The sequence below is a fragment of the Halichoerus grypus genome, chromosome 5 (assembly GCF_964656455.1).
Source record: "Halichoerus grypus chromosome 5, mHalGry1.hap1.1, whole genome shotgun sequence".
Lineage (NCBI taxonomy): Eukaryota > Metazoa > Chordata > Mammalia > Carnivora > Phocidae > Halichoerus > Halichoerus grypus.
In genome coordinates, this window is record NC_135716.1 from 44,003,526 (window position 1) to 44,029,917 (window position 26,392).

General features: G+C 37.0%; 1 protein-coding gene and 1 pseudogene across 2 annotated transcripts in view; one reads left to right on the plus strand and one right to left on the minus strand.

Moving 5' to 3' along the window:
- PIP4P2 (phosphatidylinositol-4,5-bisphosphate 4-phosphatase 2) overlaps positions 1-26,392 on the plus strand; it is a 56,295-nt gene that overhangs the window by 19,147 nt on the left and 10,756 nt on the right. Inside the window, exons 2-6 of one of the 2 annotated variants that reach the window (XM_036102980.2) lie at positions 1,247-1,304; positions 3,555-3,703; positions 8,028-8,134; positions 9,501-9,624; positions 20,925-20,977. In XM_036102980.2, coding sequence (XP_035958873.2) covers positions 1,247-1,304; positions 3,555-3,703; positions 8,028-8,134; positions 9,501-9,624; positions 20,925-20,977 — 491 coding nt within the window. The remainder of the gene's footprint in view (positions 1-1,246; positions 1,305-3,554; positions 3,704-8,027; positions 8,135-9,500; positions 9,625-20,924; positions 20,978-26,392) is intronic. The other variant, XM_036102979.2, reaches the window with a different exon arrangement.
- On the minus strand, positions 14,898-15,394 carry LOC118542605 (nudC domain-containing protein 2 pseudogene; annotated as a pseudogene).

The following is a 26,392-nucleotide window of genomic DNA, read 5'->3' on the forward strand; positions in this document are numbered from 1 at the left end:
AAGGAGTTTTTCAGGATTGGGGACTACTGGTCTAACAAATACTGCTCACATGGAGGAAAAGAAGATTTTTCACTTAGGCAAACCCCATAGAGAAAATGAACATTGTTTAAATAATAAGACTCTTCCAAAATGAAGACTTTTTGTGGCTCTCAATATCTAATGATCCTGAGTTCTGAGGTGACAGTGGACCTTTTATCCAGGGCAGAAATTTGAAATAGGTATGATAGTTGTGATCTGTTGACTTTTAAAGTGAAAAGAGACAGAAAGAACAATCTAAATTGCCAATTATTACGGGTTTACTAACTGTGGAAGATATCTCTGAAATTAAAAGTCACTCACAAAAGGAGGTGGAGTTATAGATGAAGGGTTTTTGGGGGGTTAAGTTCAAGACATATCTCTATATCGGCTTAAGGCTGAAGTAATGGACAGAGAATTGAGACAATAGGCCTGGAAGCACTGCTTAGTGGAGCAATTAGGCTGCAGCATCTGTCATTCTATTGATCTCTTAGATTGATTCCATTTATATGGGGGGCCAGGCCAGTGTCTCTTGACTACCTCACCTCTGTAAGTGCATGATTTGGAGGCTATTCTTCTATATAGTAGAGACCTTTTTTTCAGGGAGGCTTACTCGCATGCTAGGTAGGACCCAAGCTCCTCTTCAGTGAGAGCAGCAGTAATATACTTAGTGTTATTTTCCCAAGAGAAATAGATGTGTCTGAAATATTGCAGTGATTCGCCCGTCCATCCATCCATCCATCCATTCAATGAATAGTCACTGAACATCTACCATAGACCAGGCACTATGACAAGTGCTGGTGAGTCAGTCCTGAACAAGCCAGACACGACTCTGGTCTCATGGAACCTACAGCCTCTCCCATCGTAAATTTCTGATCCTCACTTGTTTTTCTTTTCCCCTCCCTCCTCTTCTCAAGCCTCCAAAAGATTCAAGCATATTTTTGTCATAATCGAAAGCTTTTTTTGACAGGTTAAAAATTATGTGGTACAAATCTTAGAGAATAAATTCACAGGGTTTTGTTGGCTGTGATGCACTTTAAATGCTTTTTTAATCCCTCATTGGGAGTTTTAGATTCCTCTGAGCAAAGCTTTTGCCTTTTGGAGTAGATGGGCTTTACTGGCCTTTATGTATGCTGCAGTGTGTGGCCTCCCCTTGCCCCTCATCCTCAATGCATTTGTTTTCTTTGTGAAATTCTCGTCTTTAAATTTCTTTTCTGTCATACTATGTAAGACGGAGACCTGGAATTATGGGAGAATCTACTTCATGTTACTTCATAACTCAAGAAAAGGCAAGAGATGAAACTACTTTTATTAATAATGCTAATAATTATTAAAGTAATATTTATTATTAAACACCAGGCAGTGTGTCTAGAATTTCTAGTGAGGTATGTATTTGTTTTCTAAGAACAATATCTTCTTTATTGAGATCTGATAAAGTAATCTGCAAATTGCAAGGGCTCCAATGTACTGTTGACTCATTGTTTCTTTAACCTGTTTTTCCTTCTTGATTAATATATTGCAAGTCACTCTGGATCAACCTCAAATTCTTTCAAGGATTTAAAGCTATTTTTATAATTTAAGACATCTATGGCTTCTTTTCCAATTCAGTATTTGGCAGTGTTCTGGTAGAAGCCTCCCAGAAATGTATGTGTATTGTCATTTCAAAGTGGTCTCTTTCAGAGCCTGACTGCTGTGGAAATTTAGCTTATCATGAATCATTTATTATTATTTTTTAAAGATTTATTTATTTTAGAGAGAGAGCATGTGTGTGCAAGTAAGGGGAGGGGCAGAGGGAGAGAATCTCAAGCAGACAGCACCCCCTTGCTGGGCGCGGCGCCTGACTGGGGGCTCAATCCCACAACCCCAAGATCATGACCTGAGCTGAAACGGAGTCAGAGCCTCAACCGACTGAGCCACCCAGGCGCCCCTTATTATGAATCATTTAAATGAGTAGCACTTATTGCTAATCCTTTGCTAGTCTAAAAAAATCTATATGATAAACCTCGAGGATGCCAGGTGGTAATATGCAAATTTTAAACATACCATGGTGTACTATGCTTTAAAAAATACCACAGAGTTTAGAATCTAATTCACTGGATAGAAAATCTCTGTTTCAAAAATAACTCTTTTCATAATTAGCTATTGTGATTGTATCTTAGAGTATCACAGAAACCCTTCGAAATACCAGTTCTCTTTAGTGGGGCTTCAATCATGAATCGTGTGTTGAGGTGTGGCCCGTTCTAGAAGTCCTAAGACAATACCTTTCCTGAAAAGGGCCTCTTATGCCTGTAATGGAGGTAGCTACACAATGGGGTTAGACTGTCCCCTTTAGAAATCCCATTCCAGAGTAGTACATCTAGATTCTTTTTCTCAGACTTCCACAACAAATATATACTTCTGGTAGATGAACATGATTCTGAAACGGGGCTTCTACCCTTTACCCAATCAGGCAAACTTAGGACTCAAAAAACTGTGTGTGTGTGTGTGTGTGTGTGTGTGTGTGTTTCTTTTTTAAGGTTTATTTATTTTAGAGAGAGAGCGAGCACGGAGTGGGAAGGGGCAGAGGGAAAGGGACAGGGAGAGAGAGAATCCCAAGCAGACTCCCTGCTGAGCACAGATCCTGACACACGGGGCTCAGTCCCAGGACCCCGAGATCATGACCCAAGCCAAAACCAAGAGTCAGACGCTCAACCGACTGAGCCACTCACGTGCCCCTATTCTGGCAATTTCCAAACACACACAAAAGTAGTAAGAACAAAATGACTATCTATATCATCATATTTATTCATTATCAACATTTTGCTAATCTTGTTTCATCTCTTAGACCATTTTTGCCTTAGAGTATTTAAACCAAATCCCAGACATCATATTTTTTACCCACAAATACTTAAGTGCATTTCCTGGATTTTTAATGTTAAAGTTACAAATTTGAGATAAAAAAAATGTTAAGTTTATTTTTGTTTTGTGTCTGAAATTAGCATTGTTCTATTCCAATTAGCTTTGTTCCATGTTGATACGTTTAGTTTTCCTACATTCACTTTTGTCTCTCCTTAGCTGCCACCAAAACTGTTTTGTTGTTGACACGGCCAGCAGTTACATGCTGGTCCCTTTATAAACACAGCCATGACGGCTGCACAATGTATGGGTATATATAAGTGATTTAGAAACTTTGCTCTCACTGACTGTTTCTCTTGGTAACCAGATCATTAGTGTCAGATTCTTTAGGCATGAATCATCACTTTCCCATTACAAGCTCTCCGAATTTCTGCAGGAACAGAGTGGATACGTTGTGTATAGGTTAGTAAAAGGAAACCGGATCATTTGGGTAGACCGAGGCAAACATGATTTAGATTTTATCAGAGGAAGAATTATTCTACTCCACAATGTAGTCCCATGTGTGTTTGTGCTCTGAAACTAGGATAAGTTGGCTAGTTTTGAAAACATAAATACAAGAATGAGGTCATTTGTGACAGTTTCTGCTTTACCTCTGTTCTCTGTGATACGGCTGGCTCTGATTCAGTGACTGATAACCTTTTCAGCGGAACTCCCACCTCCGTACACAGCCATCGTCAGCCCGGATGCCAGCGGTATTCCAGTGATCAGCTGCCGTGTGTGCCAGTCTCTCATCAACTTGGATGGCAAGCTTCACCAGCATGTGGTTAAGTGCACGGTTTGCAATGAAGCTACGGTAAGTGGGGATTTCCCTTAATAAAGCATAAATTGTTATCTGACATCTTGTCTCCAAAGGAAATACTCCGGTAATGTTACTTAAAGGTAGATGTGGGCTGGATATAGATATGGCCGTATTTTCTCATCCTTTCTTTCTTCTCTCTAGTTCTCTTTTATCATTCAAAGATGTCTCCAGGTGTTTAAGGCTAATTCCATTATGAAAATTTCATGGTTAATTTAAATATAATGCCATTTGGCTCTTTTTTTTTTTAAGATTTTTATTTATTTATTTGTCAGAGAGAGAGAGCACAAGCAGGGGGAGCAGCAGAGGGAGAGGGAGAAGCAGACTCCCCACTGAGCAGTGAGCCCGATGTGGGGCTCGATCCCAGGACCCCGGGATCATGACCTGAGCCGAAGGCAGACGCTTAACGACTGAGCCACCCAGGTGCCCCGGCTCTTTACTTTTTAACATGAGACTGACCCTAGTCACGTATTTATAATTATCTTTAGTGTCTATCCACATCACAACTAAATCCATTTTGATTTTCACAAAAATGAAGATATGCCAAATTTCACTTCAAATGTGGACTTTGTACTTACTATGTCGAAAATTATTCAAACCTGCTTTACATCTGTAGGATGTCTGTATGGTTTTTCTGGACTTAAGATTATGCATTTATTATTGATGTCTGTGCCAAAGTGTTTACAAATAGCTTGGTATTTTATTCTATTTGCTTGATAGTAATTTAGAGAAGTGTTCAAAAAATTTGAAGGGCACATTTTTTTTTTTTAACTGAACCTGGTGAAGAACAACTACATTTTAAGTAAAATTTTTAGTTTCAAGTAATGAACTGGAAAGTGTATACTAGTTAAATATATTTCTACTTTTATGGTTAGGCTTTATTTTTATTTTTAAAATTTCAATCTCTCTCAAAATCTGCAATTAAATATCAATTGTTGGTATTTGTATATTTTTCCTTTCCTCAAAAAAAGTCAGCCAAAGATTATTGTGTCTCTAAGAACCATGAAACATGTATACTGGGCTTTATATGTTTTATAGAAAAGTCATAAACTAAAACCTTAAGTCATGAAGCAATATATTTCATTGCAAGTATGGATTTTTTATAAGGGACGTCATTTGGAGATGAACTTTACAGTGTAAATAGAGGCGATGCCTACAGAGCCAGCTATTTTCTTTCTAGGTTGAACACTCACTAGCAAACTTAACATTAACCTCCGTAGCGCTCATTTTAGAGTTAACAACCAAATAAGAGTTGTCAGACGTAGATGGCTATTAAAACAACAACAAACACCCAGTACCTGAAAGGTTTCATTTTTTTCTCCTGTTCCACCATCCCTACAAACTTTTGTTCTTTAGTGAGTATAAAAAAACTTTTAAAGCTTTATATTTACCCTTGGAAATACACAGAACAGGCTATGGATTTAGCCAACAGCCTCAATCTGGCTACTCAGAAGTGATGAGTTCATTTTTCCAGAACAAGAGGATTTGGGTACAAATAAACTACTTCTGGACATAAAGAAAATTGTGCTGACATTTTTATATCATTATAACTCCTGTTAAGTAAGGAAATATAAGTATTTCTCAATATTCTAGAGAAAATGAATAGTACCTAATTAATTAGATTGCCTTGTGTGGAATCAGTTATATTACAGGGAAGGAGAAGAGGGGGAAAATGTGTGTGAGGAGTGCTTTAACAGATGACTTGCCAATGTTTGCAATATAATTTGATCTTGAATTTATGAGTGAAGAGGTGTTAGGCAACTAGCAGCTTCTCTGGAGAAATTCTGGGTTGAAAAGAACAGGTAAATGGACCAGGATCCAACAAAGCAGCTTCTGTTCACTGTCACCGTTCCCTGTTCAGTTTCACTGTGGTTCATTCTCCTCATGTCACCTAAAACAAGAGATCAGTGTGTCTGTTCTCCTCGGCAGCCACCTTTGATAGGAACCTGATATTCCTGAGGAGATTAAAAAAACGAAACATAGCAAAGCAAAAAAAACTAGGCTAATGAAAGTCCTTCTTATTTCAGTAGATGGAATTGGGAAAGAAAAGCGAGAAGTTGGGGGAGAGAAAAGATGGACAAATTTTAGCAAGGCTTAGAGAATACAGAATTTAAGGTTAAGGGAGAAGCAATTTCTAGGGCAAGTTAATGGAAAAGTTGAGAAGTCCTGGAGGAAGAGTGGAGCTAATTGGCTGCATGACTGATTATGAGTCTGAGATCTGGAGGCTGATGGACTGGGGTTTGAATCCTAGCTCTACCACTTGGTAGCTATATCCTTGGGACTTAGCTTCTCCACACTGTGGTTTTCTCAAGTAGAGTGGTATAATAATAATATCTACCTAATAGAGTTGCCCTTGGGATTACAGGGGTAAAGTGCCCAGCACAGCACCACTCACATACAAGTTCATTTTACTAAGTAAGAATATTAAAACTTATGCATAAGGACAGTGCCATTTTCATCCCCATTTCCCTGCAGATCAGACATGACAAGGCATGGGCGGGCAATAAAGACCAGTTCTTCTAGTTCAAATGCCTTGCTTTATAAACGAGGGAACTGAGGTCTAGAAGTAAGGTGGGAATAAAATTTAAAAAAGTTTGTCATTTGCCAAGTACGCATTTACTTAATGGGAAAATTTGGATATACAGGAATTAACCCAATTTCTGGTTTTCTTGATATTTTAGATTGGATAGTAACACATTCTGGATGTTTATAAATCTTAGATATTCAGATTTTATCTGTTATATAGTTTAATAAATTGTTGATGACTTATTGCTAACTTTTATATATTTCTAACAAGATTGTTTACTTAAATTTTTTAATCTTTTTTTTGAAATGTGTTACAGATTCACAGAAAAGTTACAAAAATAATAGTACATATTATGTACAGAGAATTCCCACAGACCCTGTACTCACATTCCCCAAATGCGTTAATATTTTGTCACATTGGCTTTCTCTCTCTAAATAAATAAATAATCTTTTTTTTTTTTTTTAAGAACCCTTTAAAGTAACTGCAGACCTGGGTCTCTTCTACCCCTAAACATTTTAGTGTGAATTTCCTTAAAAAAAAAGAAAAAAAAGACATTCACTTATATAATCACAGTACAATGATCAAATGCAGGAAATTAACATTAATACAATGGCTATTATCTGATCTTTGGACCTAATTCATATTTGCTCAATGGTTCCATTAAAAAAAAAAAAAAAAACACAAAAAAACAACAATATGGTCCAGGAGTCAATCCAGAGTTCCATGTTGTATTTGGATATCAGTATGTCTCTTTAATATCCCTTAATCTGAAATGTAGTCTTTCTTTGTCTTTGATTGCCTTGACATTTTCCAAGAGTACAGGCAAGGTGTTTTGTACAATGTTCCTCATTTTGGGTTTGTCTGATATTCCCTAATAATTGGATTCAAGCTATACATTTTTGGTAGGCATGCCCAGGAATGATGATCTAGTCCTCTCATTGCTTCATGGGTTATTTACTCTAACAAGCCTAAGTCCTTATTTATTTATTTTATTTTTTTAAAGATTTTTTATTTATTTGACAGAGAGAGAGAGCGAGAGCACAAGCAGGGGGAGCAGCAGAGGGAGAGGGAGAAGCAGGCTTCCTGCGAGCAGGGAGCCTGATGTGGGGCTCGATCCCAGGACTCTGGGATCATAACCTGAGCCGAAGGTAGACGCTTAACCAACTGAGCCACCCAGGCGCCCTGCTAAGTCCTTATTTAAAGGAGTGTTTTGGTTTTTTTTTTTTTTGGTGTTTATTCTTGCTTTTAAATTTACTGTAAAGTTTAAAAAATGGTAACATTAAGAGTTATTGCAAGTTGTTTATTTTTTAAGTTAAAAGATGTAATAAAATTAATCCCTTCTTATATTCTAGGCAGTAAAGAAAAGTTCAAATTTGTTATATACTCCTCTTTGTCCACTATTCCTAATGTGTTTGCTCTTCCCAAACAGGTGTAAGAACCTTTAGTGAATATTTGCACCTGATAGGACAGATAGTTGGCTTTGGTCTTAAAACTTTAAAGGAAAACAATTCTTGTGAACTTAAATTTTCTTCTCATATTAAAAGGGCACTGCAAACTAATTTTGAAATATGCCCTTCACAATTGCATCTCGGCAGCCCCAAAATTTCATAGAGTGCTTGCCAACATTTGAGCTATTTAAAACCACTTATGATGCACTTTTCCTTAACCTGTACCTTGGTACCACTATGGGGAGCCGAAGTTTTTAAGGAATCATTTCCTTTTTATATACAAATAAGCTTTGGCAATCTGTCCTTTGGTTAATTTGCTGTGTTTGCATTTTCTTCCCTTATCTAGCCAATCAAAAACCCCCCAACAGGGAAGAAATATGTTAGATGCCCTTGTAATTGTCTCCTCATTTGTAAGGACACATCTCGGCGAATAGGATGTCCGAGACCTAACTGGTAAGAGATAAAGATTCATCATTCATTTATTCATTCATTTGTTCATCCAACAAGTACTTATTAAAGGCTCATTATGTGCCAGGCTTTGTTCTAAATAACCTTTGTCCTCAATTACAGGACCTAGATTATTATTTTTTCTTTGTTAAACGGAATGATGTGATTAGTTTGAAATTAATGGTCACAAGTATTCATAAGATATAATATTCTTGAATGAGCAGTGAAAGTTTTCTTGATGTTATATAAGTATTTAATGCACTCTAATAAATTGTGACTCCTTAAACTTATTTAAAAGTAACCACTTATCCCCATTGTTATATATCCAGTGAAGTTATTAAGAACACTTGCAATAAGGGTATTTATAAGATCTCTAGTTGCAACCTGCAGACAAGTGTTATCTGAGTGAATAGAATAAACCCATTCTGTAATTCGTGCAGTCAGGTGTTTAAACAATTGCAGTAAAGGTGTTTCCAAGAACACTATTTGCAAGCCATTTTAGACATCTGTTCTATCAGTGAAGGGAGGTGACACCCAACTGTAATACACACACACACATACACACACACATATAGTGATTAAGATCAATTCAAATAAATATGTTTCAAAGAAAAAGAAATAAAAACCCAAAAGTAACCACCTAGTTTACTTTTGATTTAATTCATCTTAACCTGCAAATGTTTTAGTCATCACTGTGTACCTCACTGTGTGCTATATGAGTCTTTGCTGAACATAATCTATGCAATAAATTCTGGAACTATTTGATAAATGCCATTATAGATGCGCCTAGATAGAAGTATATCTAGACTTTCACTGTGTTTTTTCTGTGATTTCTGGCTTTTTGACCATTAAATGAATCATTTGAAACCCCATCTGATGGAATAGACAGAAAAGAAACCTCCCATTTTCCTTTTTGTCCAACTCTGGTTAAATAGACATCAAAGAATACCAGCCTACCCAGAGAAATTTGGCTGTGACTCAGCACTTTGGTACCTTCATGGCACACACATATTTGCTGATGCAGAATATTTTAACTTGTGTAGTCCTCCACCAAACTCAACTTGTCTTCCTAGATAGGGAATGGTAAAAAATTTCTAATTTGAACTTGTAGGAACTTGGAAATAGCAGTTAAATGGTTCCCAAGGCCATTGATTAGAACCAACACCATAATATATGGTTTCCATCACAAATATTAAAAAACTGTCATTTTTTTTTTGCTTTCAAAATTGCTGCTACTTTCTGTGAATTTGGCTTCAAACCTGACAGTTTATAAAACAAGTATAATCTATTTTCAATGCTATGCCATATATTACAGGTTTTGCCCTTAGTGCATTTGTGGGATAATGAAGTTGTTTGCTTTCTCTCTCCACAGTAGACGCATAATTAACCTTAGCCCAGTAATGCTTATTTCTGAAGAACAGCCAGCTCAGCCTGCACTGCCAGTCCAGCCAGAAGGTACAAGGGTCGTGTGTGGGCATTGCGGAAACACATTCCTGGTAAGTAACCACATATTTGTCATAGTGGCATCAGTCTGTAAATGTAGGTCATGATCACATAGATTTGACCACTGCTCATGCTCTTCTAGTTTTATCCAAGTGCAAATTAACCAGACGATTAAAAGAAAGCCTTTTTAAGAAAGACAGTTAATCACAGGTTCAGCTAGGATGTCCTGCATCTTTTGTGAATTAGATAAGAGGTGGATCCTCTGACTGGCTCATTTGCAAAAAGGGGCCTCTCTGGGTAGACTAATGGGAAACAGTGCCCTTTCCTTCTGAACTTAGCAACATGGGTGTCTTGGCTTGGTGAGTGGGTGAATCTAAGCTTTACTGTCACCTCCTCAGCAGAAAACAAAGTGCATAGTCTCATGTGGTGGCCCTGCTTTGTGGTTTCTAGATTCAAGACAAATTCTTATTATAATTTACCAATTTTTTTCTGATTTTTAAAAAATTAAACTTGGAGTAAAGGGAATTAACTCTGGTGTCTATAATTAGATAAACTACTTGGAAAAAAAAAATAAGAAGGTGTAAGTAGTTAGATATAAGCAAAAGCTACAGGAGTTCTTGTTTTACTGCTTTTAACTTTAACCCTAAGTTTGATTTTTAAAAGTTGATTTCATAATGCTTTACTCTGTCAGGAAGATTTTCTTTTGTTATTCAGCCATCATAGGAGACAACAAATTTTCCTTAGAACCTAAGTATTAATGAAAACTTCCAGAGTGTGAGCATGGGCAGGGCTGAGGTCACAATGGTCTTCCACTGCAAGATCTGCTGTCTTGGGATAAACTAAGAGATGAACCCGTTTAAGAAAGTGTAGATGATTTGCTTTTTTTCCTTCTAATTTTTATTTTTAGTAGAGTAATTCATGTACGTAATTTCAATGTCAAATAGGATTATAAAGCTTATAGGGAAAATAGTGGTCATCCCTAAATACCATCCCCCGAACTCTTTCAGCTGTCCTCCTGGGATTTACCTACATGTGTTTAAATTGTTTGCTTATCCTTTTTTCTTTTTGATTAGGCAGTTTTAGATATTACCTATTACTCTGTACAATGCAGGTTGAGGATTTAGCACTCATAACACCCTTTCCCCCAATCATTGTCCTTCTCTCAACTCTATGATCCAAGTAGAATTTTAATATTTTAATTCAATTAATACTTAGTGTTTACCTTTTTTATGATTAGGTAAATTATGTTCACAGCTGAGCCAAGTAGGGTACTATATTTCAGTACCGTATGGTCTTTCAAAATTTTTTGAATTTGTTAATTGTCTGTCCTCCTTTTGGGGTGCTTGGCTGGTGGTCTACCCAGTCAGTAGAGCACCCAAATCCTGATTTCTGGGTTATGAGTTCGAACCCCACATTGAAAATAGAGATTACTTAAAAAAAAGAATAATTGTCTCTCCTCCTTTTGAATTTGTTTAATTGTCTATGTACAAATCATTAGTTCTTCCCATACTCTTTTAAAGAACTATAAAATTACTATCAATATAGTCAGACACATCAGGGAATCTATTACTGAGGTTTCCTGCTACACAGCTGCCATCATGGAATTTCTCTTCATCATTATCCTAGGAAATCCTTTTTCCTTTTCCTGTTTCGGATCTTGTGTCATCCTCACAGTTTTTGGTTTATTCCTTCATTTTGGTGTAGCACATCCTTTCTTAGCTTTCTGAGAAAAGATGCAAGGAAATAAATTTGACAGAGTTTTACTTCTTTTTTTTTTTTTTTTTTTTAAAGATTTTATTTATTTATTTGAGAGAGAGAATGAGAGACAGAGAGCACAGAGGGAAGAGGGTCAGAGGGAGAAGCAGACCCCCTGCTGAGCAGGGAGCCCGATGTGGGACTTGATCCCGGGACTCCAGGATCATGACCTGAGCCGAAGGCAGTCGCTTAACCAACTGAGCCACCCAGGCGCCCAATAGAGTTTTACTTCTTAAATAGTTTTTATTTTTATTTTTAAAGATTTTGTTTATTTATTTATTTGAGAGAAAGAGCGAGAGAGCACAAACAGGGTGAGAGGGAGAAGCAGGCTCCCCGCAGAGCAGGGAGCCAGATGCGGGGCTCGATCCCAGGACCCTGAGATCATGACCTGAGCTGAAGGCAGATACTCAACCGACTGAGGCACCCAGATACTCAACCAACTGAGGCACCCCTCTTAAATAGTTTTTTTTTTTTTTTTTAAGATTTTGTCAGAGAGATACAGAGCACAAGCAGGGGGAACGGCAGGCATAAGGAGACGCAGACTCCCACGGAGCAGGGAGCCCGATGTGGGACTCGATCTCAGGACCCTGGGATCACGACCTCAGCCGAAGGCAGACGCTTAACTGACTGAACCACCCAGGCATCCCTCTTAAATAGTTTTTAATCTGATCTCACATTTACTTTATAGTTTGTCCAGATGTAGAATTATAGTTTGCTAATTGTTTCCTCTCAAAAATTTAAAAGGCTTTTCTCCGTTGTTGTTGAGAAATTCAACTGCTGCTCTGATTCTATGTCCTTTCTATCTGACTTTTCCTCTTTTCCTCTCTTCTTTCATTTTCTCCAGTGCTCTCAAATTGCATTAGAATGTGTCTTAGAATGGATAAAGGAGATATCATTCTCACACACACACACACACACACACACATGCACACACAGAGGACTATTACACAACTATAAAAAGGATGAGACCTGCCATTTGTGGAAACATGGATGGACCTTGAGGGTGTTATGCTTAGTGAAATAAGTCAGACAGAGAAAGACAAACATATGACTTCACTTATATGTGGAATCTAAAAAACAAAACAAATGTCAAACAAATAAAAAGCAGAAACAGACCCATAAATACAGAGAACCAACTTATAGCTTCCAGAGGGGAGGGGTGTAGTGGGGTGAGTGGTGAAGGGGAGTGGGAGACACAGGCTTCCAGTTATGGAGTGAGTAAGTCATGGAATAAAAGGCACAGCATAGGGAATAGAGCCGATGAGATTGTAACAGTGTTGTGTAACAGATGGGAGCTACACTTGTGCTGAGCATGGCATAACATATAGTCGAATCACTATGTTGTTCACTTGAAACTAATGTGACGTTGTATGGCAACTATACTCAAATTAAAAAATTTTTTTAAAATGATGTGTCTTAGGGAGAATATGTTTGAACTCATTGTCTGGGTACTCAGTAGGTCCTTTAGAGTCCACACTATTTCTTTTTCTTTTTCTTTTTTTCTTTTTCTTTTTCTTTCTTTTCCTTTTCCTTTTCCTTGTCCCTTCCCTTTTCCCTTCCCTTTTCCCTTCCCTTCCCTTCCCTTCCCTTCCTCCCCTCCCCTTCCCTCCCCTCCCCTCCCCTTCCCTCCCCTCCCCTTTCCCTTTCCCTTTCCCTTTACTTTCTTCTTTCCTCTTTCCTTTCCTTTCCTTCTTCCTTTTTTTTTTTTAAACATTTTCTTTTTAGTTTTGCCTTTTTCTTTTGCCTACTGGGAAACTTACTCAGCTATGTCTTCTAAACTTAATGCAAAATTTTAATTTCGGATTATTTAACTTAATTTTTAATTTTGAAGAGTTTTCCTATGTTCTCTGGTTAATTTTTTTCTTTTTCTAAAGAACATTCTCTTCTCTATGGCATCTTTCTGAAACTATTAATTCTGTTTTTTTTCTGAGGTATTGTTCTTTATGCCTTGTCTCTGTTTTCTCCCCACTTTTTTTTTTTTTTTTTAGTGATAGAGATTTTACTGAAGAGTTCATTTATATTTGAGGGTCAGCACTGATTGGAAGCTCTATTCATACAGCGGGAGTGAAGCTTCTTCTTTCCTTCCTTCCTTCTCTCTCTCCTCCTCCTTCTTCTTCTTCCATTTCTTTTTCTTCTCCCTTTTCTCATTTTTTGAATAACTTAGTATCAAGAAGTCTTCTTTGAGGGCAAGTTTCTCTGGGGAACAGTCCTCTGGTTTCTTGTGAGTGATATGCCTGGGAGACAGCATTTAGGAGTTAAGAAAGGTAATGAGGAGAGGGTCTCATCCACTGTTCAAACCGCAGACTTTAACTTAATTCCTTTTTAGAATGGGTTTTTTTTTAAAAGATTTTTATTTATTTATTTGACAGAGAGAGACACAGCGAGAGAGGGAACACAAGCAGGGGGAGTGGGAGAGGGAGAAGCAGGCTTCCCGCGGAGCAGGGAGCCCGATGCGGGGCTCGATCCCAGGACCCTAGGATCATGACCTGAGCCGAAGGCAGACGCTTAGTGACTGAGCCACCCAGGCACCCCCCTTTTTAGAATGTTTTATTTTTGCCTTTTGCTATGTCTGGTGTTTCTAAGTTCATAAGCTTTCTAGTCCAGTTTCTTTTCAGAATAAATCCTTCTTTTCTTGCACGTACTGGGGAGAGAGGGCTTTCTGGTTTTGTGGTGTGTAGGGAAGAGTTTATAGCCTATAGTGCTGTTTGTGTCACTACTCCCAGCCCCACCTTGGAAAGCGCGTAGTAGCCCCAAGAGCTGCATCGCTCTGCCTTTCTTCAGTGTGAATAGCTTTACATTGACATAGCTCTCTGCAGACAGCCCTAAACTTTCAGCATCCCTTTCACTAAGTCAGCTGCCAAGTCTCCATTAACTTTCCAGTGTTCAAAAATTGGAGGCCATTTCTCCTCTTTATCCTTATAGTAGTATACATTTTTAAATTCATTTCCTATCATTTTAGTCAAGTTTGGGAAAGGAAATGAAAATGCATGCATCTATCTGATTTACTACATTTAATCAAAATTGCTAGGATTTTTCCAATCTAGTAGGAGAAGATAAATCTTCCTTACATTTATGTTTTATTGATTAAATCAGTGACTGAGTACATAAATTAGATATAGCTTGTGGGAATAGTTAACAAACTTCTTTTTGAAAATTACTATATATGCCTTTTTTTTTTTTTTTTCCTATTTAGGAAAGTTTATTGAACATTACTGCATTACACTTACTGAAAGAAAAATTTAATTGTCCCTGAAGGTACCCAGTCATTTTGCATGATCTATACCCTCATTTTTTTTGTATTAAAAATATAGGTTAAATATGAAATTAGTAAAATACAGCATATGAAACTTCATGCTGAGCAAAAACACAAGTCCAAAAAATGTTACTCTCTATCAGTAGAATAGTTTCCGCAGTATTTAAGATGTTTCCTACGTACGTCATATTTGAATGCAATTTTTAGAACCATAGTTAAAGATATTTTGCAATTTGTTAACTGCAGGTATCCACATTTTCCTTCCATCACATAATCTGTTCCTTTGATTAAGTTGGCAACATCTGCTGGGATCACAGAATGCAGCAAAAAAAAAGTAGTGGTTATTTCTCAAGATCTGAGAAATCTGTTCCACCTTTAGTATAGTTTCCTGAGATTTCTGCTCCACTGAAGTCAAAACCAGGATTTTCTTTCTGGAATCTCTCTAATGTAAGTTTTCTCTGCATTTGGTCTTACACCCAAGGATCAGTTGCATATTCAGATTCTAGAAGAGAAGTCCAACAATTTGCTGCATCTTTTTTTGTCTTTGTAAGAACAATATGGACCATTTTCTGTCCTCCAAAGTAAGTCCATGCTCCCTCATCAGCTGTTGTAGAATCAAAGAGCTTGCCCTTAATGATCTCGCGACCACGCAGGGCGAGTGCCACGTGCCACCTCTGCAGGCCATACTGGCTGTCTTGGGCGCGAGTGCCTCGTGGCACCTGAACTTCAGTGAACACCTCCAAGGTCTGGGACCACTGGCCCCATGGCATCCCGCATGGAACCACCCCACTGCTCTCCTCAAACGGGGCCAACATACTCCAGTAGCCTCCCAGATGCAGCCGCATGGAGTGAGGTTATACTGCTTTATTGTAGGGTAATAGACTGTAGGTTTTGATAGGTATCAAGTGATTTGACTAAGTTAAATATATATTAAATATATTTATTATTTTCTTTCTTATATGTGAACAAATTATATTTTGAAATACCATTTTAAAATCTTCAAAACAGATTTCTTTTCAATTTACTTCAGAGAGCTTCCCTCCATAATTACCTTACATTTACATTTTGCTCAGTTATATTTTGTATTCTAAATCCTTGCCATGGATAATCTTATAGCCACCAAATAAGTGAGCTGATTTCATATGTTCAAAAACATATACTGAGTGCATATCAGGCATTGGGCTACATGCTGGGAAAACAGGAAGGCACATTTCCTGCCCTCATGGAGTTTTCTAATCTAATTGGAGAAGAAAGACAATTAAAACAAGAATTACATGAAATGTGTTTAGACTACAGTAGTAAATAACAGAGTGTTCTTAGTGCACACACAGAATTACCTGGCCTAGAGGAAGTGACATTATTCTCAGAGTAATGGAAAGCTTAGTAGAGCTTTATAGGTAATTCTGTATATAAGAGTGCTATGTATAGAATGGATTGCATCAGGGCAAGCCTGCAGAGGAGCAAGACTAGATGTTTGGCTTTTATTATCCAGAAAAGTGAAGATGATGGTTGGGAATAGCATAAAGATTTTCAGAGAGAATTGACATACTGACAATAGGGTAGATAAGGGAATGAGGAAAAAAAGAAAATCAAAGACATTAAAGAGTTCATATTTAATTTTTTGAGATCATCTGGCAGTGAATTCTAGAGAATGATCCAAATTGAGAGATTAAAAGATATGTATGTGACATGGTTTCTATTACTTTAAATTTATGCATTTAGATCTTTTCACCCTAGGAGAAAATTACTAAAGTAATGTGCATTCCAGAGACTAACTTCTAAAACTAACTCTTATTTACTTAATATTTAGTGTAGGCAAGTGAATCATATTAGCATATTAGCACAGTATATATGATTAAAAACTTTAATTCTTTAGCAGAAAAGCCTGTTTTGGATTAATATATGGTATTTAAAGATGATTTAAAAATTTTTAGAAAACAAAGATTTTGGTGATTAGGGGAGCACAGTACATACCTATGGGGTGGCTATTACTTTTGAGAGTTTCAGATTAATGAGAGATATTCAGTGTCATAAAGAATAAATAGACCACAGATCTCTTAATTCTGACTCAAGAACTTTGCCTTATCCTTATTATTATGCCGATCACAAATAGTCTTATATCCTTTGTAGTATGTTCTTTGTCCTTCAGGCTTTTAACTATTAGGATTCATTTACTTTTTCTCTACCTTGTTTCAGCCTTGCCTTACAAGGCATAGAAACAACTGAGACAAGTTATGAAGTTCAATGACATTGAAAAGGAAATATGAAAAGATCAGGAACAATGAAGAAAAGGGCAGAAAAACATGATAAGTCATACATAAGAATATAAATATGCATAATATTTAATTCTGCAGTTAAAATTAGTCTGGATTTTAGCTGTGAGACTTCTAGAGTCTTTGAATAGAGGAAAACATGATCTATTAAAAGATATTCATGATTTTTTAAAAAAGATCACATAGGAGAGGGTTTATTGGAATACTGTGACCTGAAAAAATTATTTCCATGGATTAAGATAAAAGAACAATATAATGGACTGTGTCCTCAACAACATTCTGTTTATATCATCCTCTAATATATCAATGTTATAATGCTAAAGTTAAATTTACTATGAATCCACTCTATTCATACTCTTCATTTTACAGCCTGGCTGGAACCATGGGTGATGTTTAGAAAAGTTAGATTTGTGTTTTCCAAAGTATATTCAATAGAACACTCATTTTATAGGATAATAATAGGTGTTATGTGAATAAAGAGTTCCATGGTCATTGGGAATTGCTAGGATAAACAAAAAACTAAACACCATCTTTTTTTACAGGTGTATTCTTTAGCACTTTTAGCATGCATCATTGTTACTATCCAGGAAGAGTTTTAATATAGTATTTACAAACATTTTTTTAAGAAAGATTTATTTATTTATTTTAGGAGTGGGGAGGGGCAGAGGGAGAGAATCTCCAGGCGGACTCCCTACTGAGCACAGAGCCTGATGCAGTGGGGCTTGATCTTAGGACCATGTGACCAGGACCTGAGCCAAAACCAAGAGTTGGACACTCAACTGACTGACCCACTCAGGCACCCCTACAAATATTTTTTAACCTCTAAGCCATTTTGATGACATCATCTAGTCAGAATAATGTTTTGAGGGATATTGCTTAGAAAATAATTTTCCAGAAGAATAAAGGGAGTACATAGTCTTTAGCTAGCCCTGCATGAAAAATAAAGAAGTGTTTTAAGACACTGAACAGTGGAGTTTAATTTTGCATTTCTATGGGGCAGGTGTTCTCTCTTGCTGATGAAAGGCAGGTCCAGATGCTTTGTCAACCAATACCTGACTGTGGGGTTGGCATGCCCTAATAAAAACAGTCTACAATATGTACCAGAATCATAGACAATGGTTCAAACTTTGCTCTGAAGTGAGCCTGTGTAGTTCCTTCAGTCAGGGTCAGATTTTCCTTATTTGGACACAGGACATATGGTTTGGTGTCATTGCAGAGAGTAACAATAGTTTTAAAGTGAATAATTCAAAGTAATGACACCAGTCACCTATTGTGTCCATTAAAAAATAAAATCCAGTAAGGTACTATTAAATGATTCATTTTTAGCAGTATAACTTTCTTATGGCCTTCTAAGATTGATTAAAAAAATACATCTTGGGGAAACTAAGTTTATCTGTTACATAGAATGGTTAGAAATAAGTCAAATATTAGATGACCTCCACTAAAAATGATTGAATTTTAGAGAAGTTGCCTTTAATCTTTCCGATAGAGAACAGGTAATTTTGGGGAGCCTGGGTGGCTCAGTTGTTAAGCATCTGCCTTCGGCGCAGGTCATGATCCCAGGGTCCTGGGGTCGAGCCCCGCATCGGGCTCCCTGCTCAGTGGGAAGCCTGCTTCTCCCTCTCCCACTCCCCTTGCTTGTGTTCCCTCTTTTGCTATGTCGCTATCTGTCAAAGAAATAACTAAAATCTTTAAAAAATAAAGAAAATAGATAATTTTGGTTTTTTTCTCCTATTGAAGTTCTGGCAATAAAATTCTAAGAGTGCAGAGGCTGCATTTTAGATTAAAGAACAGTAGTAAGTCAACTTCCTTTCACAAGCAAAGATATTTGCATTCACTTGAATAGAGTATGACAAAATTATTTCTAATAATAGATGCTTTTCTTAGTTTGCTGCATTTAAGTGAGTACTTGGAGATAACAAAACCTGATGTGTTAGGTTGCTGGCTGTATGATTTACTAATTACATAATAAAGCCTTAGCTGTTTTTCAGTTATAATTGAATTTACCATGCATAATCTATGCTGAAATGAAGAGCACTATTAAATGATAATATTGGACTAAATCATCTCCTTAGGTTGGTCATTAAAAATTCTGGAATGCCTATGCTAACATAATATAGCCTTCAAGCTTGGATTTTGAGTTCCTCTTTGCTCAAGGGTTTCATAACTGTCTCCTTAACTACTTTGGTTCTTTTAACTATGAAGAACTTAAATTTGTTATTTATAAATAAAATTTGAAATGACTTTACATGTTCAGCAACTGTCCTAAAACTAATTATAATAACATAACAAAGGGGCTCCTGGATGGCTCAGGCAGTTAAGCATCTGACTCTTGATGTCGGCTCAGGTCATGATCTCAGGGTTGTGCTGCTGGGCATGGAGCCTGCTTAAGATTCTCTCTCCCTCTTTCCCTCCCCCATGTTCTCTCTCTGTAAAAAAAAAAAAAAAAGGTAGTAAGATTTCTGGATTCTTCACTTAATATTCTGTAGAACTCTAGAAATCTTTGTTTAGCACATTAATTCTGACATTTTTACTATTAAGAATAAGTTTTGCAATACATTAACTTGTTACAAAGTAAGTATGAAAGAAAGATTTACTGGTGCTTGAACAAAAAGTGTAGCCTTGGTTTGGCATTCTCAGATGTTGAAAAATAATAATTTTTTTGAAAAGAGAGTGAACATTCATGTGAAGTTCCATTTATCTTGAGACTCTTTGTGCCTACTGTGACTGAGAGATCATTTCCAGCTTAACTAACTTTCTTTGAGGTGTCAAATAAAAATGAAGAAAGAGAAATCTAGGAAAACCCAGATTTATTTGTTTTTTTTAAGTTAATAGTTTTTAAAAATTAAAAAAGAAAAAAACTGTTAAGCATCAAATACTTTCTGAAAGTTATCTTCTATTGTGTGGAAAACATTTGGATATGTATAATTTATTGAAGCCCTACTATACCTAGAATTGGAAAGTTATGGAAAGAGACATGAATGATTTGGAATCCTAAACAAAAATTAATTTTAATAAAAGAAAAGTTGTTTTGTTGATAAAACTGAAGTACTTAAAAGGAATTCTCCTAAAACCATAAAGGAAACAGACCCTTTGCAAGAAGGAATATAGAAAAGCAAGCAAAATGGAAGATGAAAAAGGCACTTTTAAATATACATTTTGTGGTTAAGATTTATTTTAAATTTATATCGCACATTCCCTCAAAGACTTTAATCTACAACCCAGTAAACCATTACAAGTATCTCAATAACAAGGAAGATAGCTCATTCTATTACCTACATTCACAAGGGAAGAAAATTTGCACCATAGAAAGAGTATCTTTTTGTTACATAGAATAAGCAAGGACAGGACAGAGAGAGCTGCCTGACTTGAGTTCTCTCTATATCTCATTTGTTTAGTTTATTTACTTTGTGGGTTTCCCACATAATTAGATTATAAATAGTTGCATTTTAGTAATGAATTTGAATATCCATATATTTAAAAGGCTACTCCTCAAGATTTTTTTAAAAAAGATTTTATTTGTGACAGAGAGCAAGAGCGCACAAGAGAGCATAAGCAGGGGTGGAGGATAGGGGCAGAGGAAGTGGGAGAAGCAGACGCACCGCTGAGCAGGGAGCCCAACTCAGGGCTCCATCCCAGGTCCCTGGGATCATAACCTGAGCCGAAAGCAGATGCTTAACTGACTGAACTCCCCAGGCACCCTTAGTCCTCAAGATTTAAAGGCAAAACATCTTTGGAGGTCCATGAAATATGTTTTTATTCCTTGGGAATGAACTGAGACCTAAAACTGAAAGAAATGACCCTAATTACAGCATTACGTTCAGATTTCATTATAAAGGCAACCTAGATTGCGTCAGAACCTTGGACAAGTCATGGGAACTGTTGCAGAGGAGAATCCCAAACTTTATTTTAAGGGAGGGGAAGAAGTGTTGAGGGGGGAAAGCTCCTATAACCGTGAGAAGGGGGTTGCTTCTGCTGTGATCCCTGGTAACATTTGAACTAAAAGAAACATCTTATCAGATTGGATAGTTTTCATCTGTTTTTCTTTTTAATCTTTTCTTTTTATTTACAGTGGATGGAACTGAGGTTCAACACTCTGGCAAAATGCCCACACTGCAAAAAAATGTAAGTTTCTTTCCCATTGGAACTGCTACTGGAGGTGCTTGAGAACAATTTAGAGAGCAGAATTCTCACTTTGGGAGATTTTGATTTGAAGACATACTGTGGGATGAATACATGTTTAATGTGTTTATGCTTTCTAAAACTAAAAAAAAGATATCTTTAAACTGATTACTATATTCCATTTTGAAATGAAAATGATTGAGCTTGATTATCACTCTCCAAAGGGAAATCAATTTCTAAGAAGAAATTACTATTACCAGTAGCCTGGTGAGGATTTACAAATGTCCTAAGAGGCTATAATCTACTGCAAATAATCTAAAATTTATATTTAAAAAATGGGCTGTATTCTAGGAGAAAAACCACGTTTGGAGGTTTATAATTAGATAGTTGTTAGCTTTTTTCATGCCCCGTCTAGTGAGATTATTCTCTGATAGCAAAGTTTATATAATTATTTACCTATATTAACTGTTCATTATACTTTTCTCTATTCTTAAATAGTGTACCTAAGGAAGTTAACAAAAGGCAATATAAAAATGAGAAAAAAATAGAAGATTTTTTTTTTTTAAAGATTTTCTTTATTTGAGAGAGAGAGAGTGAGAGAGAGCATGAGAGGGGAGAGGGTCAAAGGAAGAAGCAGACTCCCCGCTGAGCAGGGAGCCTGACGTGGGACTCGATCCTGGGACTCCAGGATCACGACCTGAGCTGAAGGCAGTTGCTTAACCAACTGAGCCACCCAGGCGCCCGAAGATATTTTGATTAAAGATATTTTATGGCAGCTCCCCAGATCACCCCAGGATTCTGTGATTTTCTAAGAGGATTAATAGGAATTAGTATATATTTGTACTCATAGCTATGATTTATTATACAAAGCAAAATCAACAAAAGAAAAAGGCACATGGGACAAAGTCTGGAGGACATCAGGTGCAAGTTTCCAAGAGTCCTCTCCTATAGAGTCACACAGGAAGGGCTTAATTCCTCCAGCAGGGAATTGTTACAACCCAGGTGAATATTATCTACTGGAGAAGCTCATTAGAGATTGTGTCCAAGGTTATTATTGGAGCTGGTCACATAGGCACCTATTGCATAGCACATACCGAATTTCTAAACTCTCAGAAGGAAAGCAGGTATTCAGCATAAATCATATTGTTTGCACAAACAGCTTGGGCACAGTGAGCCACTCTTATCATGTAGGGAATTGTGGGAACATTTTAGAAATTTAGGTTCACAGATGCCAGCCAAGGGTCAATCCTGAAAGCAGACCTTTCTACGTATAGCTATCTCAGGCCTGCTATATATTAACTCTTCCTGCACAGTATTTATTTTGATAAAATTTTAACTTAGAGATTATTGTTCTCCACTTATATGTGTGAATTGTAACTTAAGCTAAGGAAATTAAACTGCAGTGTTTTGACAGTTCAACTTTTGAAACTGAAAATATGAGTTCATAGTTTAATTGGTGTGATCCCTAGTACGATAAACACCTTATCTATTTTGAGGAAATCCTAAGAACGATTTCTAGGAGAAAAGAATTGAAAAGTACCTGAATAGAGTGTATATGTAACAAAATCTCTCCATTTATCTCTGCTAGATCTAATTCCAACTGAATCTAGCCCTGTAAGAATAACTTCTTCACAGGATATTTCTGGCTTCAGAGGAACAGACATTTCCTTTTTTTTTAAAAATTTATTTGTGAAGTTAATCAACTGATTTCTTTGTTGAATTCAGCAGAAGTCTATATGGAGAAGCAAAGTGGATAACCCCAAATAATACACAGAAAAATATATACTTGAGAGACACTCCCCCACACAAGTATGTGAATATGTGTGTGAATGATAAATACTTCTGTGTGTTATCTATATTTTCACAAAAATGAAAAAAATTAAATGGCAAATATTAAATTTGAGAACATTAAATTGGATTAAAAATTCTATGGAAGGGGCGCCTGTGTGGCTCAGTCCATTAAGCATCCCTTAGTTTCAGCTCAGGTCATGATCTCATGGGTTATGAGATTGAATCCCGTGTGGGGCTCTGCGCTCAGCATGAGTCAGCTTGGGATTCTCTGCCTCTCCCTCTGCCCCATCCTCTGTGTGCATGCACATGCTAGCCTAGCGTGCGCACTCTCTCTCCCTCTCTAGAAAAATAAAATCATAAAAAAAATTAAAATAAGTAAATAAGAATTCTATGGAAAATAAAAAGCAGAAACTTCTGTGATTAGTAGATTGTTTGCTAAGCATAGTGATGGTTACTTTATATACAGAGATATATTAGCTGTAATCCTTCCAGCAATCCTGGAATGCAGGAATTATGATCCTCATTTTACAGATGAGGAACTGTTAGAGAGGTTAAGGATTTTGCTTACGTGATTTTGCTTGGGTCATTGTTTTAGAACAGTGGAGATATTTTACTAATAATAAAGAAGCGTTGAATGTCTCAATAGTCTATAATTGGTTAAAATATCACAAGACAGTGTATTAATGTTAAGAAGAATTTATATCAATTACTTAAGGAACAACTTGCATAGAAATGCACATGGAATAAGTCTGCTTAAAATCATTCCTAAAGGAACATTTATGGAATTGGAATCACATGCTAAACATGGGAGAACTCAGGGCATCTGTTACTTATTTGAGTAAAGATACTGTTATCACATGAACACTCATGGCTTGTATCTACATTTGTTTTCCTTTTGAATGTTCTTCTTCATAACAAAATGATGAGTCATCTGTTGAGATAAGATTCTAAGGAATCTTCTTTTTTTTTTTTAATTTTCTTAATAGATTTATTTATTTATTTGAGAGAGTGAGAGTGAGCGAGCACAGGGGGAGGGGCAGTGGGAGGGGAAGAGAGAATCCTAAGCAGACTTCGCACTGTGCACGGAGCCTGAAGTGGAGCTTGATCCCATGACCCTGAGATCATGAGCTGAAACCAAGAGTCAGATGCTTAACCCTGTGCCACCCCAGGAATTTTATTTCTTTAAACACAAGTATAAAATAACCTAAAACTATGTTTAAGTTACAGGGGTTACTAAGTCATTACTTTGAAACCATCACAAAACGTGTGCAGGAAAGCTTCCTCCAGTGGCTCCAGAGACCAAAGAGCATTTTTTCATACCACTCTTTCTCCCTGGGGCGATTGTAGCTGAAGGTGAGGCTGTTCTTTCAGTTAGTTGGGCAGCTTGTGGCCACTGCAGGACAGGAGTGGTAGTCCTAGCATTCGGAGGGGTACTTGGACTATATTATTATAATAGACCTAAGACTGATAAAGATGGCGGTTTAATCCATGATAATTATTATTGTATCACTGACATACTCCTTTATGGATCATCTCCTGACATTTTAAACAATATGGACTCTTACTTTTATTTTGCTGTTTAGTGCTTTCTTTTACAATTATCCATGAATTGAGTAAATAGTCCTATGCTAGGTACTGGGTGCTTGAAATAAAAGATGTAACCTTGCCTTCAGGGAACTTATTCTTGTGGCTATAGGGAAGAGAACAGTCAACTGTAATAAAGTTTTAAGTCCTTTGAAAGAGGTACACCTTGCATTTTCTGCTTTCAAGCGCCCCTAACCCAGATCAGGGAGGGGAAGGGAACTTGAGAGAAGGCTTCCGGTTGGAGGGTGGTGTATGAAGTAAGTTATTAAAGATGGGTAGGAATGATGTGAAAAAGAGTGCAGGATGGTTCTTTGAGGAGCTACCTGTGCAGAGGTACAGTGGAGTCAAAATGTAGACGTGGTATTAAGGAAACAGAATAGATAGGATTGAATGTGAAGGTATGAGAGAGATTGGGGATAGAGGATGACTTATATCTGAGAGGCTATAGAACTATTCACTAAGATAGCATTTAGAAGAACTATGCTGGCCGACAGATGCTAAATTCAATTTGAACATATTAGATATAAAGAGACTCCAGGTTTGCTAGATTGGCTAAGTCTTCATCCCTTGAAATTCATATCCATCCACTTTTCAAACCATCAATCTTGGATCAGTATGGCCACTGCTTCTCCCTTCCTTTACCAAGATAACTGACATCTGAAAAAAAATTCTATATTGGTTATCTCTTTACAAATGTATAGCTTTACACTTCAGTGAAACCCTTGCTTGATACTAAATTTGGAGTGTCCCTGATTAACTCCCTCTCCCGTTTTCCCAAGCAATTATCTCCAGGAATGGTATCTCCCCGTTCCTCTTAAACTCCCACCCCTACTACACTACTCACTCAGCCTCAGCAGATGAGTTGCCTTCCGTCTCCCGATATGATTGAGGCTATCTGTGAACTCCTTCGTCTTGAATTGCCTGCCTATACACTACCTGTATCTATGCGTACTTCATTTTCTCTTCTTAGAGGGAGGCAGGGCTCTCCCTTTCAGTGCTTATCCCTTCATTTGATCATGGCACCAATTCCGTCTGGAGTGAAATGCAATTAGCCATCATCCCCACTAGGTCATTGAATTTGCCTTAACAAAATTCATATCCCAATTGCAAATTCTAATAGATCTGATCAGTCCTTATCCTGGTTGTTTTCTCTGTAGGAAGTATTTGGTTCTGTTGATCATCCTGTTTTTTTCCTTAAAATTTGTTCTTTTCTTGGTTTCCAGGTACCACTTTCTCCTGCTTTCTTCCCACTCTGAGAACATTCCTTTGCTATTTCCTTTGTTGACTTCCCTTTCTCTTTCAAGTAGTTAAATATTGCTATTCTCCAGGGTTGCAACTTGACCACACTAGATCTTGGTTTTCTCATAGTTTCCTCTGTCATACATGCCATTAAATCTCAACCAAAATGCTACTAAATCACCCCAAGTCTGTCTTTGGAGCTTCAGATATATTCAATCTGTATTCACTATTTTCCCTACAGTTATTTCAACCTGGAGGCATTTGAAACCCAGATATTCAACTTCCTTCCACTCTGCAAACTAAGCTTCCTTGTGTGTTGATGAATATATTATACTAATGACTGTTATCCCATCTACCCAGTCGACCAAGCCAGAAATCTGAATGTATTTTTATTCCCCATATCCAAATGGAAACAAGTCCTATCAATTCCGTCTCTTGACATTTCCATTCTGTTCTCTTATTCTCACTATTCCTCCTTTAGTTCATACATTTAGGATCCCTCTCCAGGACTGTTATAATAGCTTTCTAATTTATCTCTTGCACAATGAGGTGCTATTTTCATTGTTATCCTAGGTTTGTGTCTATATATGGTGGCATGTAAAGTATCCTGAGGAAGGACATATTCTACTTATTGAAATAAATACGCCATATGGAGTATTACAGGCCCATTGCCTAAAATCCAAAATCAAACTCCAAACTTCTTAGCGAGGTTTATACAACCCTCCAGGCTTAGGTATTTGCCTAATCTCTCTAGTGATAGCTTTATTATGTTTTCTTCCACCTTGACACACAACTCACTATGTG